The sequence below is a fragment of the Mauremys reevesii genome, linkage group 15 (genome assembly GCF_016161935.1).
Source record: "Mauremys reevesii isolate NIE-2019 linkage group 15, ASM1616193v1, whole genome shotgun sequence".
NCBI lineage: Eukaryota > Metazoa > Chordata > Testudines > Geoemydidae > Mauremys > Mauremys reevesii.
Genome location: NC_052637.1, coordinates 30,314,781 through 30,328,870, shown reverse-complemented (window position 1 = coordinate 30,328,870; position 14,090 = coordinate 30,314,781). Strand labels below are relative to the sequence as shown.

Here is a 14,090-nt window from a genome sequence, read left to right as displayed (position 1 = left end):
CAGGGACCATCAAAAGTTAAATAATAATAATGCTCCACTGCTATAAGCTGGCCACACACACATAAAGAATAAAAGTTATATTTAGATTGAAGTGCCCAACCTTTCCATTTGGCTGCCACAATGCACATGGTAGAAGCAAAACTTTGCATCCCCTAACAAAGGAATTGGGACAACTAATCCCTAATGTAGTACCAGTTTAATATAAAAAACGTTCATACATCTGGTGCACCCTCCCACAGAAGATCTCCAAGTGTTTTACAGACATTAGAGAGACAAGGCAGGTGAGGCAATATTTTTTACTGGACCAACTTTTGTTGGTGAAAGAGACAAGCTTTTGAGCTTCACAGAGCAATTATTCAGGTCTGGAAAAGGTAACCATTATGTTACAACTAAATACAAGATGGGACAGATTGTTAAGCATAAGGGGTTAACACTGAAGGTGTTGTGAAGATTTCCTTGGAGGACCAGGGCTGACACGTCAGATATGGAATGAACACTCTGCGAAAAGTATTCACTCACAGGTAATAGGGTATTTTTATCCAATAGAAGATATTACCTCACCCACCTTGTCTCTCTCATATACTGGGACCAACATGGCTACAACAACATTCCAGACATCACGGAAGTAACCCTCACACTAGGTACATCTGTGGTTATCCCTGAGGCACAGAGATGTTAACTGACTGCCCAACGGGAAACTTAATACATCCTCACTTATAAGGATGAGCTTTTTGTTTCTCAGTTAGCTAGAAACCTAGACCTAGATACCTGTGACCAATGAAACAGCACCTACTTCTTCCCTACCCCCAGCCAGGCAGTGGCTGTTATGGAAATGAATAGGATCCTAGCATGAAGCGTTTCACCGTCATGGAGCTGCCTGTGCTAATGCAGTCATGGTGGCTGTCACAAGGAGGACACTGCAGTGAGGAAACTCACCTGGAGTGACAGTGAGTACTCCGGGACTGCTACAAGCAAGCCCATATTTACCAGCCCTTATCTACACAGGCATAGCAACAAGGTTTAAAATACTGACCAAGAGCAGCAAGAGGAAGGCCCCTGCCTTATCTCTACCGCAACATGTTCCCGAATTAGCAACAACCGGGAATTTAAAAAAAAAAAAAAAAAGAGGGATAGAAAGAGAGCAATAGGGAATTTAAACACTCGCTAAAGACAGCCTGAAATCAAGATCATATTTCAGACCAGGAGAATGGTGTCCTGCCAGGAGGTGGCATGGACACCCCACCCCTGTGAGGAGACTGATACTATGGGCTCTGTTCTGCAAAGTGCTGAGGTGCTACTTGCTCTTTAAAGCATGTGAGCAGTCCCCTCAGAATTAGTGGGATTACTCACATGCTTGAAATTCAGCAGATGCTTAAGTACATGGCTAGATGGGGTCTAAATCCCAGTGCACAGAGAATTTCAGAGGATGCTGCAAATCCTAGTTCACCTCACTGAATTTCTATAGTTTATGATTGGCTAATAAATGCTGGACCAACGACACCTGCACACCACACATACATATATCTAGTCTCTGGCTTAAAATAATCTACAGACAAAGTGGTTGGGAGCCACAGGCAGATTTACCCCTTGCGGTGTTGGATCTGGGGCGACTCCTTGCTCAGATAGGAGGAGGGGATTTTTTTTTAATTTTTTTTTTTAAGTCCAGCAAGCACCGGCAGAGAATAACTCTCTTCAAATGCAGAAGTTTTTGTAAACATGCAACAGCTGGAGTTAGCATGGAAGGAGGAAGTGCAAGATGCAAGTGGCAATTGCTTTAATCTTCCAGAAGCAGCTGTCATTGTTTTCTTGTTATGCAATTTTCATTTTGGTCAAGTGGGGTGTGATCACATATATTTTACATAAAAACTTCTACTCACCAGGATTAACCCTCCCACTTTAGAGTGCTAAACTGACCTCAGTTAATGCAAATTTTGATCAGCCTGTAGGATCTGATGGTGAGCAACAAGTTCACCCCCTCCCCCACACCCCTTGAGCCCTCTACTTGTGTAATCTTCCCATTCCACTTTAAGAAAGCAGCAAAGAGTCTATTTGATTATAGCTATCCCACAGTGCAATTTCTCTGTAAGGGACTACTCTGCCTGTACTGTTACAAATTGATGAAAATACTGATTGGAAGTGTGGCCTTGTTCAACACACTTCTAAAAAGAGAAGAGTAAGGCCTGGTCGACATTTAAAGATTAGATTGACTAGGTTATGCAGGGCTGTGAAGGGGAAAAACACCTTCTGTTCATGTAGGAAGCATCCCCACACTATGGTGCTACAGTGGCACAGTGCTGTAGCTGGGCCACTGTAGTGGCTGCATTGTAGACATGCCCTTTGTTTCTAAACTGAGTTTGGGATACTGACTTCTGTACATAAATCAGAGATGAGAGCCGAATCCCCTCCACCAAGAGTGAGGTTGTGAGCTACCACCTGGCCCAGCAGCTAAAGGAACTAGCAGGTCCTCTCAAGTATCTGAGGTTTTTTGTTGGAATGGATGCCTGCAGCAAGATGGAGGCACGGAAAGGAGGAAAGAAAAGATGTTTGATTCAATCAGTGTCATGTGGAGACCATAAAGCAAAAAAATCAGTGGGATGAAGAATAGAGAGGAAGGGTTGTTACCTGTTGCATTGTTTCCTATGACAGTCTCACATCATACAAGTAAGACTTGCACGACATTGAAATTTTCAAAAATATCCTCTGGAGTCAGCACAGCATCGAGTCAGGACATTGCATCATGATGGGATGACATATATGGCCAAATTCAAACCTGGTGCATGCGTATGCAACTCAACTTCACACCATGTCTGAACCTGATCCAATCAATTTGGCCCACCGTCAGGACAAACTCTTAAAGGCAGCAACTCTAGGTCTCTACCAAAGTGATGAATGTTTTACTCCTTTGGGGAAAAGGTTCATATTGCCAACATACCCCCCCTCAGGCTCTCTCACTGGCTGGTGCTTGATCAAATAGATCAAGGAGTAACAGCATTGAACAGAGCCACAGCTTTTAATCACACGTCTCACAGCCTTCAAGGGCTGGATACGATACCTACCATTTCCCTCCACTACCTTTCCAGCAGGACTACTGCAATTGAAACACACACAGACACAAATAAGGCTTGGGAGTGGCTGAGTCATGGGCAAACCACATCTCTGAACTGTACAATCAGACAAGCCACAGATAAGCCTCACCACCCTTCCAGAAAGTCTGCAGGGAGACACAAAACACTGCCACTGCTGTTAATAATTTACTAAAGTACAAACAGGCAATTCCCACAGAAAGTCCGCCCTTCCCGTGCACACTGAAGAGGGACCTCTCAGCAGGCCAGGATCTTCTGCAGGACGTGCAGAGAAGGCATCAGCGGCAGAAGGCACATACGCTACATCCACAGCAGCTTCAGGTAATAGTGGAACCATCCACAACTACTTCGTTTCAAGGCCGACTGCATTCAGAGGAAAGATGGCAGCTTTGGGGTATGCAGTCAGACTGTGTTTCTTCCCTTGGGCTTGGAGGAGACCTATTTTGAGGCTATCGATGCTGTCACTACTTTAGAGGGCGAGGGGACTTTCCCAGAGGGTCTGCGTGAAGCCTTCTCAGGGGTGAACTATCCCACACAGGCCCTTTGTCACTACATGTCTAACTGCAGAGTTATAAAGGACCCTGTTAAAATGATCTGCTGTGATTCCAAAACCAAAGCATTATCCAAATACGTTGGCTGCTGGAGCAGAAGTAACAAACAGCAACTGGAGTGTGTTTCTGAGATTCTAGCGGGCCCCGCTTTGCGAGGGTGAAATTAACTTCACACTGTCTAATCCCTTTCCTTTCATGCAGTATTAAGGGCAGAAATGCAAGGGGAGGGGTTAGTACAGGTATAAGTAGACTGAAATAAGTTAGTGAGGTGTTGTCTCCCTCTCCTCCACTCTGTGTATTAGGTCAGGATAGCAGTCGCTCTGACGGAAGGAGGAATAATCCAACCATCCTTTCATTTCTCACTGAGGTGTCAAAAGCAGGGAAGCATTAAAGCTTCTTGCAAAGAGATGTCAGATGTTATTTTAATGGTGTAACAGTATGGCTGTGAGCAAGGCAACGGGCAAGATGGCATTGAATGAGTAAGTGTGTAGAGCCCAGTGAGACTCCAGATTAAATTATGTCAATAAAATAAAGATATTTTAGTTGCAGTTTAACACCATGCGTTACTGCTAAAGGAATGTTAAGGTTTGGGTCAAAAATGGGAGGAAAAGCTAAAACTAACACACTGCATAACTACACCTGCGGGAGGAGAAATGTTTGCATGGAGGTATCTTGGCTGTTCTAATTCCTTATCTTTTTGTATTAAACGACAAGAAGGTTTAATCCCCCATTTGATAATGTGCCTGAAGAACAGATTGCTTTTGCTATGGGGTACAAGAGCATACTTCCATGTCCGGTGTACTCCCATGACTTAAGAGCCTAACTTTTTATTCTAAAAGAGCCACATCCTCAACTGCTGAAAACCTGAGTATCTCACTGGCCTCAGTGGTGCTCTCCTGATTTACCCCTGCTGGGGATCTGGTTTAAAACATTTTCTGCTCTGACAGACTTGCTATGGTCACTGATTTTTATTATATTCCTTTTACATCCAGACTATACAATCCTTATACTGAAGATTCTGACAAAGCCATGACTGTAGCTGCACCAGCAGACACTGCTGAAATATTGGTAAAATAAAACCCCACTGCTGGAATAATTAATCCCTGAACAGAATTTTAAGGGCAGAATCTTCTCTCTTCTCTGGCACAGACCACTAGACAGTTCTTCGGTGTTCTATATTCTGTTCATGTTCATGGGATTGGTTTATCTAAAGAGTGATTACACCTTTTTAAAGAACAATGCTACTAAGTGTGTAAAGGGTGTGTGCATGCATATATCTGTTGAGGAAGTAGAGAAGGCAGACAAGCATGAGACACTCATCTGGTTTCCCCACTCTAATTCCAGCAGGGGCGGACCAGCATGTCATCCTCAACACAAGCGGCGTCCCCAGTTCTGGAAAACTTGAAGAGTTGCATTCTGACAGATGATTGGGCTCTTGCAGGACTAGTGGTGATTGGGTCATTCTGCACAGTCTTCATTGCCCTCCTCTTGTTTGCTGCCATCTTTGGCTGTTGCTCAGCCCCAAAGCGTAAAGCAAGTTGCATATAAACAGCAAGGACAAGAGTGGGGCATTTCAAGAATACCACAACCAGGCAAGAATTGTCTCATCCACCAACTGTTTGATCAGGTCAATGGGAAGCTTCATCTTTTATCCTTCTTGTGTGGTTAATTCTTCACACACAGACTTGAGGCACTTACAATCTGATTGCGCCTACAAGGGAGGCCCTCATGCTGTTGTGTACTCAACTACCTCTACACACAATGCAATCTCAATTCAGGACCATGTGACCAGCCAAACCCTACAGTCAAGATATTTGCTTGCCTGAACTTTTCCCCGACAAGGAAAATTACTGGGTTATTGACATTCTGAAGCTGGAAGACACCCTCGAGTAACTCCACCAAGGTAGCAGCACTTCTTTTTTTGCCCCGTATTCAGATGAAGAAGGAAATAGCCCCCAGATCAAAAGCTCATCTCGACCCTTCTATGTGAAAAGCTTTTTCATTAAAAGAAGCTGATGCAGCGTTCTTCTGCTCTGGTTACATAACAACCTAAAATAACGTGCGTGCAAGACAATCCAAGTGTCCCTCTCTCCTCCTTTTGTTGTAATTTAGGACCCCACAAGGTCAGGGTTTTTGTTGTTTTGGTTTCTGGAGGTTTGTTTGTTTTTTATGAAAATGGGTAGAAAAACCTATTAGTTTAAAATAAAAAAAAATGGATAACACGAAAATGTGATGTTTCTTTGAACAGTCTCTTAATAAAGATTTCCAGGTAGTAGCAAGTTACAGCAGGCAGCAGACAAACCCAAGGAGGGGCCCTGCAGTGACACCTGCAGTAAAGATCACAGTAAGATTCTACCCTGGGATGAGATGTGGCATGTGAAATTTCAGGGGGTAGTGGGGATTGGTGAAGATCGGGAAGGGAAGGTTTTGAGGAGGTTGGGGGAAAAAAAGTGAGATTTATAATTAGAAGCTACTTTCAGCCTTAAATATAGAGTGGTCAGCATCCCCCTCCCCCCTTAACAACAGTGCAGCAAGAAAAGGGTGGACAGAAGAAACATTATTTCCTTCTCCGATAGTCTCAGCTAAAGAAAATCTATTTTTTCCAGGTAACGTATTATTACATGGGTCCGTCACATACAAAGTTCCCTAGCACATACCCATTGCTTTACTGCTGCAGTGGCACAGCACCGGGGAGAGTCTTCACTGTAACTAGCCAGGCTACCGTCACTCAAGGGTGGGAGATGTAAGTCAAGATGAAGGAGCAATTACATGAACCTTAACTAACCCAAGTTCTGGTACTAACACATACTCTAGAAAGTCCTGCTATAACTACTGATGGCTTGTGCAAAATTAGTTTGGCAGTCTCGGTTCAGTTCCGAGTGCACAAGTGTCCATTGCAAACCAGCTGCGACGAAACCCTTGCTAGTAATCTCAGCAGAGAGATCATGGAGTAATCAGAGACGGAAGCAAAGACCTCTTCACCCCATAGCTATTAAAAAGGACTTCTCATTTCAACTGGCAACAGAGGCAGCCAGCTGGCTACTCTAGGTACGACCTAAAGGCATGCAACAGCAGCTGAAGACTGACTTAGCTGCATAAACTGACCAAAATATTAGAGCATGGTGCCTCACAGCAGACACCTAGTGGAGTCACCTTAACTGCAACCAGTCAAGCATTGTTTCAAGGGCATGCCAATTATTCTCACATTTGGGCCAGACCTCAGGGCAACTGGTAAAAATCCTTCAGAATAACCTGTTCAACAGGTCTTGTTCTCTGTCAAAACATGACTGAAGGCAACGCCCTCACCAGGACTCCAGCAATGAGAAAATAAACATTCCCGTTTCCACACTGAATCCTGACAAAACCACCCTGGATGCAGAGCCACACGATGAAAATGGATCCAAGGCTTATGTGGGAGGGAGGATAGTCATTTCCCAGTTTGTAAACATACACTGCTCTCTTATTGGGAAAATTAAGGTCTTGCTGTCTCAAACTAGTGGCACATAGTAATTTGTTACAATTACAGCCTTCTCGGATTCATAGTACACTATTTGTAATGTGTATAGTGGTTACAAGTCTGCATTTAGGTTCCCCAACTTGGGCGTGTGCGCGCTATGGGCTTGATCCTGAAAGGTGCTGAGCACCCTAAACTCCTGTTAAGGACAACAGGAATTAGGGACACTTAGCATCTTGCAGCATGGAGCTCTTTTGAATCAGAGGGAAACATTAAAGCTAACTGCTTCTACACCAAGATACTGGGCTTTAGATCATGCCTTTCTTTACAGGAGAGATGATGTGGCAAAGTCAAAAATAGACAACTGGAGTGTCCAGTGAGAGTCAGAAAATAGGAAAAACTGCACAAAGAAACACTGCCCATTCCCTTTGGTTTCTTTAGCAGAAAAATGCTGATGCTGCATGACAATTCCATGTGGTAGCATGGGAGGATATCATGGTCATACAGTAGCCCCTTCCCATAACCAGATAATCAATAACAATGCTAGGTGCCAATTTCACACTCTGAGGTCTTGGTGGCAATGGGCACTCCATTGATAGGAGCTGGAGAAAGATGAGATGCTCAGAACAGAGGAGAGATTATACCGCATGTGGTTACATAAGCCATTGAACCGGCCAGTCTCAGAGGCAGTGACACTCAGATACAGGGTAGGTGGCCTAAATAATCAGTAGAAATAGCCAACGCCTTGTGCAATCTAACACAAGGGCCCCTGGTTTCTGCAATGCAGAACCTAGTGCAGAATTCTGCAGCAAATTAGGAATTCTGGGGTAGCTTCATGTACACTCAAAAGTAGAGTGTTTTAAATATGCAAATGCAACTTTTGGCTATTTATTTTAATATTAAGGTCAGTTTATTTTATGCTTCTCTGATTTTCAACATGCTGCAGATTTCTGCATTGGCAGCAAACAACTGCCTTGTAGAAGCTGTCATAGGGGAAGTTGGAGGTTTTAACAGGAGACAGTTGTGTATTTTGGTGCCTGGGAAAGCAGGTGGGCAGATGATGGGATTTGTGCACATAACATAAGGGCCATTGGTTTGACCCAGTGTGGCCAATCTAGCCCAGTACCCTGTCTTCCAGGAGTAACAACGAATTAAAATGAAAGCAGGCAGTTCACACCTCTTAGAACTACTATTTCTGACAATCTTCCCAAGTCTATAGACAGCACTGCATCTGTTACATTCAGTTCACATTTTCCACCAAAACTTTGAGGTCTAGAAATTTAAGTTTTTCCACAGCATCATAGTTACAAAATACACTGGCAATAATGGTGCCAAAGAGGGGAAGAGTAGATTAATTCACCCACCCCTCCTGATATCAATGCATACAAGAGAGACACTTACCCCAGCTCTTCACAGAAATTCACTATAGCATCGAACGCCGTCAGCACAGCTTTATCGGACTCTTTCAAGGTGCCTCTTTTCTCCTGGGAATAATAAAAGACAATACTTAAAGCCGTCTTTGATGTAGCTATGGACGGATGCAGCACCTCTGCTGACAGCCAAACCTGACCATCTTTCCAGAACATGGCTGCAACCCGATCTATGCTCCACTTCTCCACCCCATGGTAGTACCGCAGCCAAGAGTGTCCACCACCTCCTCTGCCATGCCTCCAGGCCCCCTGACAATGCTGCAGCTAGGTCCAGCCATCTCTTCCCCAGCACTTCTGCCTCTTCCACTCTAAGCTGTGACACTGCTGCAGCCAGATCCAAGCCCAATGCCTCTAACCCCAGTCCTAGTAGCAGTAATGTGGCCAGAACTGGGGAAACTGCCTTGGGACAGTCTGAGGTAACTGCAAACAAGGGGCTGACTAGACCAGTGGTTCTCAACCAGGGGTATGTGTAACCTTGGGGATATGCAGAGATCTTCCAGGGGGTACATCAGCTCCTCTAGATATTGGCCTAGTTTTACAACAGGCTATATAAAAGCACTAGCAAAGTCAGTACAAACTAAAATTTCATGCAGACAATGACTTGTTTATACTGCTCTATATACTAGACACTGAAATGTAAGTACAGTTATTTATATTCCAATTGATTTATTTTAGAATTGTATGGTAAAAATGAGAAAGTGAGCAATTTTTCAGTGCTGTGACACTTGTATTTTTAGGTCTGATTTTGGAAGCAAGTAGTTTTTAAGTGAAGTGAAACTTGGGGGTACGCAAGACAAATCAGACTCCCGAAAGAGGTACAATAGGCTGGAAAGGTTGAGAGCCATTTAACTAGACCGTGATGGGGTATATCTGGCCTCCTCTATCTCTTGCTGCAGCGATTGGAGCACTGACACCCCCCTGCTCTAGGAAAACCAACTCAGCCCAGGCTACAAACAAGAGTTAGTCCTCCAGAGGCCCAGAAAGGCCAGGAGGAGACCCTGTCCAATCAGAAGCCAGCAGGCCAGTTAAGAAGGCTTGTCTGCTTCCTCTCCAGGGGAGTACTGGGGGAGACTTGGACAGAGAAGGAGCTCTTCAGTGCAAGCCCTGAACCAGGCTAGGGCCTTGGCTTCAAGCACTTGCCTGTTTAAAGGCACAGACAGCCCAATTCTGAGTTTAACTATGTAAAGATGGGTGCTGAGCTTGCAGCACAGACTGCCCTGTTCCAAACAGGCTGCCATAATTTGTGAACTGAGGCAGGGAGCACCTATAGTGCTATGCATTGTGCAGAAGGTGGTGCTAGCCAGGCCTGTGACATAGAGCAAACCTAGTGTTAGTAATGCTGTAGGAAGCTCTTCTGCAGATCCTACCTGGAGTTTAGAAAGCTCCTTCTTGATCAGGAAGGAGACTTGATCCCGGTCATTCCTAGAGTAATAGAGACGGCAACAGGACGGCTTCCCATCTCTCCCAGCCCTTCCAGACTCCTGGTAATATCCAGCCATCGACTTTGCAATATTCCAATGGGCAACAAATCTGCATGGGATAAGAGAATGGTAAGCATCAAGTTGAAGTCTTTTCTCTCATCATTGCAAACACAGAGATGCTCTCTATTGAGGCCAACAATAAAGTAGAAACAGAGCAGCGTAAGTGAGAGCAAGGACCTGGGAGGGAATGGAGCAAGGGATTCTTACCTGGGCATTCTTAAAACAGTGAAGAGGCACCAAGGGAAGCTACAACAAAAGCCTAGTGTGTGTGTGAGAACAATAAGTCAGCGGGACACACCCAAAGCGAATGGAGGAGAATAGGCATGGTGTAGATACTATAAATGCATAAAGATTTGTAGCTGTGAAGGGGGAAGAAAACAGTATTGATCTGCAGGAGTTTGCGTTCTTTTACTGTAAAGTTGTGCATGTTATTAATATGCATTATTTACTTTAAGGATTTGCAACATGTTTTATAATAGTATTATTCATAGATTCTAAGGCCAGAAGGGACCACTGTGGTCTAGTTTGACCTCTTGTATACACAGGCGATAGAACTTTCCCCATTTAAACTTCAATTAGACACTTCTTTGCCTACAAGCTATGCATATGGAATTCTGGCTCACAACCTTCCCCTGTACAGTAAGGGCTCCCTTGCAATCATAATATGCCACCATGGATCATTACTAAACAACCATTAAAGTTGCACACAAAAACTGCAATCAAAATATCATTGCATGGCTGACTTAAACCTATAATTGTTAGGCCAGGAGTTGGCAACCTTTCAGAAGTGTTGTGCCGAATCTTCATTTATTCACTCTAATTTAAGGTTTCATGTGCCAGTAATACATTAACATTTTTAGAAGGTCTCTTTCTATAAGTCTGTAATATATAACTAAACTATTGTTGTATGTAAAGTAAATAAGGCTTTTAAAATGTTTAAGAAGCTTCATTTCAAATTAAATGAAAATGCAGAGCCCGCCAGACCAGTGGCCAGGACATGGGCAGTGTGAGTGCCACTGAGAATCAGCTCGCGTGCCGCAGGTTGCCTACCCCTGTATTAGAACATTCACTGACAGCTGTGTTCCCTACCCTCTGGGTCCCAGAGCAGTTTATGCTCCGGTGATGTGCTGCCAATATTTTATACAAAGGGTTCCCTCAAAAGTGACCTCATTAGTGTATGCTAAACCCCACACTCCAGAAGTTTGTGTGCTGCAGATGTATGGAGTGTGAGACTGCAGGAATCTAGTCACTGGTTATCCTCATTTAAACAAAAACACTCTGTCATAACCAGGACCAACCAGGAGGCAGCAGAGCAGAACATTTCCTCCTTGCCTGTATGTTTATGAGCACCTCAAATACACCATCTCCAGCCACAATGAATAAGCAGCAAACAGGGAGGGGCTGACAACAGCAGAGGAACCCTCCCTTCATTTCCCTCAGGGCCTCCTCCAGCACTTCCCAGGCATGATCTTATACCTGATGATGTGTGTACAATTCCCACCCCAAGAACTTTGTTACTGCAGGGTTAAGGTTGATGGATAGTACCACATACCTTTCTGGAATATCAAATGTGTCTATCCTTAAACCACTGAAAGCCAGGAAATAGTCCGTTCTGCCCAACACACTTAACTCTGCACCAGCAGCTGGCAAGAGCCACTGGGATTCTACTGTAAGTATGTTTTGGCCAGGGTTGCCCTTACAAGCAACACAGAATGACTAAATTGCTGTTTTATGTATTTTCTCATTCATCTGTATGCTCTCCCACTGCCCTCCACTGTGTTAGGGACTGACGTATTGACTGGTACAGGGATTCCATGCTGCAGGTTGCTACAGTTCATAATACTGTACAAGGAGACTCCTAATTTCTGTGCTGAGTTATGTGGGTTGTACAAGTAGAGGAGCACAATAGTCAATTCCGCCTTTGTAGCAATCTAGTAGCATCCATGACTGTGCTTAGGAAGATGGCACATGTGAGCTAACCCATTCATCTCAATGGGGTCCTTCCCCATCTCCCAAAGTCTACCCCAGCCTCGATTGTGAAACAGTAATTTTCAAGAAAAATCTCTTTACACACAGAATCATAGAAATGTAGGTCTGGAAGGGACTTCAAGAAGTCATCTAGTCCAGCCTCCTGGGTTTTAGAGCAATTTGAATATTAAAATCAGCTCCTCATGGGGGAGGGGAGACCTGTATTTGAGGAACTCCTTGACCAAATTACCCCAATTTGCACTAACTCCACCCTGGGCCCTGATGTGGCACAGCAATATGGGGGGGAAGGGTGGGGAGAGGGATGTGTGTGTATATACCACAATCTCCATTTTAACAGGGGTGACAAGGGTACACAAAGTCTGTTTTTAAGGGATGGTTTTAAATGTTTATCGTTGTTTATTAAACTGCTGTAGAAAAATCAGGCTGTTATGGGGGGAATCCCATTTGAGGTTTGCTATGACTGTTTTTAAAAGTACTAAATGACTTAAATTTTTCTAGTATCTGACATTACCTTCAGACCTCTTTCATAGAAACTACAGCCCTCTGAGAGGTAATATGGATAGCTGTAAACTTTTGGGGTCTCTAGACTGGATAAATTATTGTAGAAAGATGAAATTTGTTTACTGTGTTTGTTTTCCATGACAAACACATATTACTGGTTTGATACTGTCATCTGTCTGTGTCAACATCAAACCAGTTCTTAGAATAGAACTCTATTGTGGGCGCTTATGCTGATGTCCAGCAGCCTCTTTAATCATGCTGCCATTGTGTGAAGCCATCACTACTTGTTTTTCTTTAATCACACTCAGGGCATGGCTACATTTGCAGACATAGAGCTCTTTGAGTTAAACCAGCCTTCGTAGAGCACAGTAGGGAAAGCGCTGCAATCTGTCCACACTGACAGCTGCAAGCGCACTGGCGTGGCCACATTAGCAGCTCTTGCAACGGCCACAGAGAGCAGTGCATTGTGGTAGCTATCCCAGCATGCAAGTGTCTGCAACGTGCTTTTCAAATGGGGGGGAGGGTGTTGTGTGTATGTGGGGGGAGAGAGTGAGTTTTTTGGGAGGCGGAGAGCATGTCAGCATGCTGTCTTGTAAATTCAAACAGCAGCAGACCCCTTTCTCCTTCCCCCCACCTCTCTCTCTCACACAGCATTCCATAGTAATGGTTGCTTTGTCTCGGAGCAGATAAGCATGCCAGCTGTCAGAAACAGAGCTTTCAAAGGGAATATCTGCATTCCTGCAGTGATTCCAAAACAATGACAAGAGTAGCCACTTGACTTAAGGGGATTATGGGACGTTTCTGGAGGCTAATCAGAGCGCAGTAATGCAACACCTCGTTCATACTGACACCTGGGTGTTTCAGTCAATGTGCACCATGTGTTAATCTTCTCACTGAGGTGGATTACCAGGAGCACTCTAGTCCTGGAGTCAGAGCACTCTATGTGCCTTGCCAGGGTGGATGGGTAGTGAGCTAGGGAGCCTGGGGCCGCTTTAATGTGCTCTAACTCACAAGTATAGCCAAGCCCTCAGTCTTCAGCTGTTCAGAACTTGAGTGAGCAGCATGATCAGGTTGCTGTATTGTTGGTGCTGACTAGAGACTTTAACCTTCCATTTATTTACTTAATGCTATTACGCATGAGGATTTTAGAGCACTCAGAAAAATCAGCAAATCTCATCCTTTCATCCTTACTATAGGGATGCTATTCCTCACGATAATGCCCAGGCATAACTGCAAGAGAAGGCATTCTTCTGAATTTTCTGGTGACTTGCAAACAGGCATGTCTGCATGTGCCCCCTATTTAAAAAAAAAACAAAAAACCCAAAACCAAATGTTGTGATGCATAAAGAAGGCCTGAAAGGATTTTTTTCTTTTTGTTTGTCCTTTACCTTTAGAAATATCAGGAATATCAAGTCCTGTCATCCCAATTTTTGCTAGAGGACTAAAAGAATTAGTCCTTAGCTGAAGGGGCAGGTGCGTCGAATCTTTCACAAAGACAAATTTTCTTCAAAGTGTCTGCCAGCAGTTTGAGTTAATCAGGAATTAAGCATAGTTTTAAACAGCAGCTAAGAAAGTCTTTCCCTCTCCACTGCTCAAATCTG

The 14,090-nt window shown here is 44.1% G+C and overlaps 1 protein-coding gene across 6 annotated transcripts in view; it reads right to left on the bottom strand.

Annotated features, from left to right (window-relative positions):
* Positions 1–14,090, bottom strand: part of RECQL5 (RecQ like helicase 5) — a 56,633-nt gene that overhangs the window by 34,850 nt on the left and 7,693 nt on the right. For all 6 annotated transcript variants that reach the window (XM_039502393.1, XM_039502391.1, XM_039502389.1 and 3 more), the window contains 2 exons: positions 9,886–10,048; positions 8,490–8,572 (listed from right to left, as the gene is read on the bottom strand). In XM_039502393.1, coding sequence (XP_039358327.1) covers positions 8,490–8,572; positions 9,886–10,048 — 246 coding nt within the window. The remainder of the gene's footprint in view (positions 1–8,489; positions 8,573–9,885; positions 10,049–14,090) is intronic.